At 51.7% G+C, this 6,644-nt stretch overlaps 1 protein-coding gene across 1 annotated transcript; it reads left to right on the plus strand.

Moving 5' to 3' along the window:
- Positions 1–4,831: 4,831 nt before the first annotated feature.
- On the plus strand, positions 4,832–6,400 carry LOC139433210 (uncharacterized). Its single transcript, XM_071202125.1, has 3 exons — positions 4,832–4,850; positions 4,932–5,572; positions 5,659–6,400. The coding sequence occupies exons 1-3, from the start codon at positions 4,847–4,849 to the stop codon at positions 6,349–6,351; spliced, it is 1,338 nt and encodes a 445-aa protein (XP_071058226.1). The 5' UTR covers positions 4,832–4,846; the 3' UTR covers positions 6,352–6,400.
- The last annotated feature ends 244 nt before the right edge of the window (positions 6,401–6,644 follow it).

Raw genomic sequence — 6,644 nt, forward strand, 5'->3', positions numbered from 1 at the left:
CTTCATGCCTTCTGTGTATTTTGTGCGTGAGGCGGACTGTGAAGAAGACGCCTTGCAAGCATCCTCAGTCTTCTTCCTTTTGACTTACAGCAGATTCTGTTCATCCGCTCGTTCTCAGGAGGAGCTTGAGCTCCATTGAGGAAGGACTGCAGCTTTCTGCTGTGAGACACATAGAACCAGACACATAGAAGCTGACACATAGAAGCAGACACATAGAACCAGACACATAGAAGCAGAGTGTTACGTGCCAGGCAGGCTGCACATGTGTGGTTTTCTTTCCCTCCTGTGTTTCTCTCTTCTCCCTGTCTTCTGCACAGCTAATCAGCAGCTGATCGGTATCTGCCTGTGCACCTGAGTCTGATGGCTGATTGGATCCTCTCACCCTCAGCTGGCCTATCAGCAACCAGGGCCGACCATAAAGGAGGCACCCAGGAAGTCTTCCCTCTCTCACTCTGGGCCTGTTGCTGAGGAAGGAACACGGCTGTGTTTAGCAACTAAAGCTCTTTGAATACTCTGACCTTTGTCAATGTGTGTGTGTTGAGAGGTGGAGGAGTTAGGTAAGTCTGGGGTACCCTGTACATTTCTCACCACCGAGCTAACTATTGTTTAGACACACTAGGTAAGCGGATTGTTGCCACCTTCTTTGTAGTTAGTGAGGGTTTTTGTTTGAGTTTGGTTTCAAAGGATAGTTGTAGAGATAGGCCTGGTTTTGTTATGCTTGTTTCTTTTGTTTGGCACAATCCTTTGACTCCTCCTCCTCCTCCTCCTCCTCCTCCTCCTCCTCCTCCTCCTCCTCCTCCTCACCAACAGAGTGTTTCTGTTTAATTGTATGATATGATAGGAATAAACCTTTTGTCAACCTTTGCTCTGACTCTCTCTTAATTATTGGTTGTACGTTATTGTCTCCAGGTCCCCTAGACCTCAGTGGGGACGTAACGAATGGGGGCTCATCCGGGATCTCTATTTTCCTGAAATAAAAACAACCAATAATTGAGAAGTCATTGGCTGAAAAATGGGTTTTGACTTACAGGACTTTATTGAAAGTCCAAGTGTTGATACGTTGTATTCCTGTCGCAAAGATGATATGTTATGTATTGCAGCTCACTTTAACATTACAGGAGACAAGTATAAAGTACAAAAAGAGATAAGAGAGAAAATCCTGCAAAAACTAGAGGAGTTAAAGATTCTTGAAATCCCAAGCATGTCAACTCGGCCTACGGCTGAGGTGTCTATTGAAGATGTAAGGCAAATGTCAGCCTTATGAACGGAGGTACCGTGGGACTTGCCCTTCCCATGTACGGGAGTCCGCTCAATGGAAATGCGATGTCAAGTTCCGATGTCAAGTTCCTGTCAGCGGCTAGACATATGTTACCAGTGTTTACCAGTGTTGCCAGGGGCATGATAACATCCTCCACTGGAGGTTGGGTGTTGCTGCTGTGAATAAGGCCGACTATGGGTGCCGATGGGCGGACGGTAAAGCACCGCAAAGTAGACCCCCTTTAAGTGTAGCCAGGGGCACGAGAAACATCCTCCATGGAGGTTGGGTGCTGCTGCTGTGAAGAAGGCCGACTATGGGTGTCGATGGGCGGACGGTAAAGCACCGCAAAGTAGACCCCCTTTAAGTGTAGCCAGGGGCACGAGAAACATCCTCCATGGAGGTTGGGTGCTGCTGCTGTGAAGAAGGCCGACTATGGGTGCTGATGGGCGGACGGTAAAGCACCGCAAAGTATACCCCCTTTAAGTGTAGCCAGGGGCACGAGAAACATCCTCCATGGAGAGTGGGTGCTGCTGCTGTGAAGAAGGCCGACTATGGGTGCCGATGGGCGGACGGTAAAGCACCGCAAAGTAGACCCCCTTTAAGTGTAGCCAGGGGCACGAGCAAAATCCTCCATGGAGGTTGGGTGTTGCTGCTGTGAATAAGGCCGACTATGGGTGCCGATGGGCGGACGGTAAAGCACCGCAAAGTAGACCCCCTTTAAGTGTAGCCAGGGTCACCCTGCATGCGTCGTCAAATGTGATTGAAATGGACAGATTCCTGTACATTTCAATCACTTTTAATGGGAGTCGTCAGTATATGGAGCTTAACCCATAATTCCCGGACGTTCCAGGCCGAATTTGGAAGCTCATATGCGGCCTGCCATGCGCCTCCACCCGTGGAAAGCAAAAAAAAGTAAAGAAAACGGTCAATTATATGTTAAAATAATCAAAAATGAAGTTTTTGAAAATTCTTGAAAAACGGGGGAGGGGGTCAAGTCTTCGGCGCTTCGGAACGAAGCCCCGGAGACTTTTGCACTCCCCCGTTGCAATTTACAACGGAGAGGGGAAACGAGAGCTCCCCTCCTCCGTCCAAAAAATTCATTCATCTTTTCCAAGCTACCATCTGCACGAAATCGGAAACCCGGTTTTTGAGAGCACTTAGAAAAAAACGAGCTATTTTCATATGATGGGGAAATCATGGAGGAATGTATCCGCCTCATGAGCACTTTGGATCGGATGAAATTGTTGCCTGGAGGACCCCCAATCATGGTTCTCACAAAACTTTAAGTTTTCAAACTGGTGTCTGGAGGAATGCAAGGGGAGTTGTCAGGGGACTCTACCCGCCTCAAGAGGCACTATTTTGGGATACATTTTATCCATTTTCACCCCTTTTTATGGTTCTTCCAAAAAGTTAACTTAGACTTTTTCCGACTCTGGAGAAAGGTAGGGGGAGTTGTCAGGGGACTCTACCTGCCTTTTGGAACACTATTTTCGGATACAATTTATCCATTTTCACCCTTTTCTCTGGTTCTTCCAAAAGTTGACTTAAACTTTTTCCCACCCTGGAGAAAGGTATGGGGAGTTGTCAGGGGACTCTACCCGCCTTATGGAACACTATTTTGGGGTACTTTTTTCCCATTTCACCCCTTTTTTCTGGTTCTCTGGTTGTGGCAGCCTCGCCCTGGCCGTCCACCCTCTGGGTACCTGACTCCCCTGCCTCCTCCGGGGGGCAGTTGAGAAGGGTTCAATGCCTCCCCGGAGGATACTGTTATCCCGGCAACCCGCCAGCAGATGAAAAGACCCACCCCTCCGCCTCTCCACCTCTTCTGAGGGACGAGGGAACCGCGCGGGGGTCTGCTGGAGGCTACTGCCGGGTGCGCCGTCCTGCGCCTCACCGGTACCCTGACTCCAGCGCGGTGTGGCGGCCTCGCCCTGGCCGTCCACCCTCTGGGTACCTGACTCCCCTGCCTCCTCCGGGGGGCAGTTGAGAGGGGTTCAATGCCTCCCCGGAGGATACTGTTATCCCGGCAACCCGCCAGCAGATGAAAAGACCCACCCCTCCGCCTCTCCACCTCTTCTGAGGGACGAGGGAACCGCGCGGGGGTCTGCTGGAGGCTACTGCCGGGTGCTCCGTCCTGCGCCTCACCGGTACCCTGACTCCAGCGCGGTGTGGCGGCCTCGCCCTGGCTGTCCACCCTCTGGGTACCTGACTCCCCTGCCTCCTCCGGGGGGCAGTTGAGAAGGGTTCAATGCCTCCCCGGAGGATACTGTTATCCCGGCAACCCGCCAGCAGATGAAAAGACCCACCCCTCCGCCTCTCCACCTCTTCTGAGGGATGAGGGAACCGCGCGGGGGTCTGCTGGAGGCTACTGCCGGGTGCTCCGTCCTGCGCCTCACCGGGACCCTGACTCCAGCGCGGTGTGGCGGCCTCGCCCTGGCTGTCCACCGTGCGCCCTCTGGGTCGTACCCGAAACTGTCGGGTATCCTTTGGGAGAATCAGACTCTGGAGGAACGTGAGGGGAGATTACAGGGATCTCTGCCCGCCTAACGAGTGCCTAAATGGGACACCGCACCATGATGCAAATGAAAACAAACACAGATTGATAAGCTGAGTGCGTCTTTCGTGAGTCTTTTCACGCTTCCTTCTTTTTTACCCACGATTCTGGTGACATTTCCCGGTACCGAAATGCTCAAGAATACAGGTCGGATGGCGGTCCGTTGTCCGATCTGCAATAGCTCCTACCGTGCCCTGAGCAAGCACCTACAGAGGAACCATGGTGTGCGTAACTTGGATGAAAGAAAAATTCTGCTGTTGTTGGCCAACGGACGGACCAACATTAGGCTCCATCCCTGTACCATTCTGGGATGCGAGTACCACGGCACAAGGCTGGATCGCCACTTGGCCAGAGACCATGTTGAGCTGGCCCGGGAGGAACTACATGTGGTTCAAAATCAAATGAAAATGACAGTGGCCAAGAAGGAGCTTTATGAACTCCGAATGACAAACCCCACCATAGAAATGATTACCGCTTGGGCTGTTGACACGGTGGCAGACGACGATATACTGTCACAACCTCCACCCTTGTCCCCGGTGAATGAATGTGACAACCCGGACTGCAAAGAATGGAGGCTGGAGGCTAACGCAGTGAGGGCTCAGCGGGACATATATGCTGCTGAGGTGAAATCCCTGCGCTGCAAGTTGCAGCAGAGGATAAAGGACAAGCGACAGAGGATGGATCAGCGGGCCGGGGACATGCCCGCGTTCGATGGGGAGGAACGAGAGCGGGTCATTCTGAAGAAACGACCCCGACCAGAGTCGACACCAACGAGGCTGTCCAAGTCGAAAGGTCCCTCCTGCAGCAAGTCTCCCATTCCTGCCTGCAGCACGTCTCCCATTCCCGCCTGCAGCACGTCTCCCATTCCCGCCTGCAGCAAGTCCCCCACTGGCTCTCACACCCATTCACCCAGCTCCTCAGAGCCTGCATCCATCCATACCGAGGCCTCGTCAACCTCCCCTCCCATAAATTCCCCCTGGTTCCGGGGCAGGGGCCGGGGAAATATAATGCGGGACATCACATTCCCACGGATCATGGGTAAGTGTTTTGGCTATGTGACACATGCAGTTTCTGTAACACATCATGTGTTGTCATTAAAGTACTGTTTATATTTCACAGAGGAGTATCTGCAAGGATACCGGGAGCATTATGCAGGTATCGACCCACCAGTGAGGCTCCAGGAAAACACAGTCTCCAAACTAAGCAGAGTGAAGTCGTTCCTCAGTTTCATGGCACACGGTTTCAATCGCCTGTCTGACTGGCTCTTTTTGAGGGATCTCAAGAGGATACGCGGGTGGTCCCGGAGCCTGATGAAGTCAAGCCTTCAGGTCACGACCTCCGACTTCTACATCAAGAATATATCACACTTTCTCAAGTACATGGCCGACACACCGTGCAAGGGGAGCAGGCTCAGCCAAACGGACATGATTTTAATCAAACGGGAAGTAGTTGCCATCCTGAAGTCCCTGAAGAGAAAAGTACTTATCCACCAGATGCAAGTGAAGCGGGACAAGATGGAAGGTCTGCCGAGCCACAACGACCTAATGACATGCTTGACTTCGACCACCACTCGCATCCCTCAGCTCCTGGATGTGATGGCCAGCAATCCGACTACCGCGACCCGGACACTGCTCTATGGGTATATGACTCTTCATTGGAGCTGCATTTATGGCCACCGTCCGGGGGTCTACTCCAACATGACCAACGCCGAGGTCCGAAAGGCGGATACAACTGGCACTGCCTTCGGCTACCTGGTTCATGTGAGTGCTATTAATCAATGTATTTATTCTGGCAGTTATATGCATGATTGACATTGTATTGACACTCTCTATCTCTGTCATAACAGGTAAGTAACCACAAGACGGCCAACGCGTTCGGGGAGGCGCAGCTGTACCTCACCGTAGAAGAATTTGGATGGATGAAGAGGTGGCTGGAAATTAAGGGTACGCTGACCTGCACCCAGAGCCGTTACTTTCTGTACACAGAGGGGAAGAACCCGTTCAGGAAGCTTGCCTACTCCCTGAGGTTGGCATGGGCTGATGTGGGGCTCCGCAGTCCCATTAACTTCACCGACCTCCGCACAGTCCACGCCGATAATGCGAAGAGGTTTCAAGACAAAGGCAACCGCCAAAGAGTGAGTGATTTCATGTGTCACAACACTGCAACTGCGGACAAATTTTACGCGAATAATCCTTCTTTGAAGGAGGCTGCGGACATTCGGTTGCTCTTCACACAGTCACTTCAAGCAGCGGCGGCGGCATCGACAGCAGCAGCGGGAAATGAAGACACTTTTGCGGGTATTGACATCGACAGTGACAACTCTGGAGAGGAGCACAGCCCGGCTCCCTACCAAGACTCCCTACCAAGACATGTCCCGAAGAGGGACCAGTCACTGGCCGAACACAACCCCTCAGACATGGGTGAAGAGAGGGTGCCATACTCTGCCCCAACTTCACCCACTGTTGCCAGTGATCAACTTGTAAATATGCAGTGTGTTGTTGTAATCAGTCCCCTTGTAAATACGTTATATCCTGTTTGAATTTATTTATTACTGTCAATATTACTGTAAATAAAGTTTGTTAAAATTACTAAGTGTTCTGTTTTTAATCCCACTATGGGTTTTCTTCTTTTAAGATCCCCAGGGGCACGATATTCTGGTTCTGGTGGTAGCATGTAGGTGTTTAGTCCGAGTGAGGAGTGCTCAAGTGTGGGATGATTTGTAAGGTAGAAGAGGGTAAAAAAAGTTAAAGTGTGAACCTCCAGCAGGGCAGGTGGTGCTGTGAAGAAGGCCGACTATGGGTGCCGATGGGCGGACGGCAAAGCACCGCAAAG

Source organism: Pseudochaenichthys georgianus, unplaced genomic scaffold (genome assembly GCF_902827115.2).
Source record: "Pseudochaenichthys georgianus unplaced genomic scaffold, fPseGeo1.2 scaffold_1273_arrow_ctg1, whole genome shotgun sequence".
Lineage (NCBI taxonomy): Eukaryota > Metazoa > Chordata > Actinopteri > Perciformes > Channichthyidae > Pseudochaenichthys > Pseudochaenichthys georgianus.

Bases quoted from the DNA above. Each gene is read 5' to 3' on its own strand.
- LOC139433210 (XM_071202125.1), top strand. The intron at 5,573-5,658 runs GTGAGTGCTATT...CTGTCATAACAG, and splicing joins CCTTCGGCTACCTGGTTCAT to GTAAGTAACCACAAGACGGC.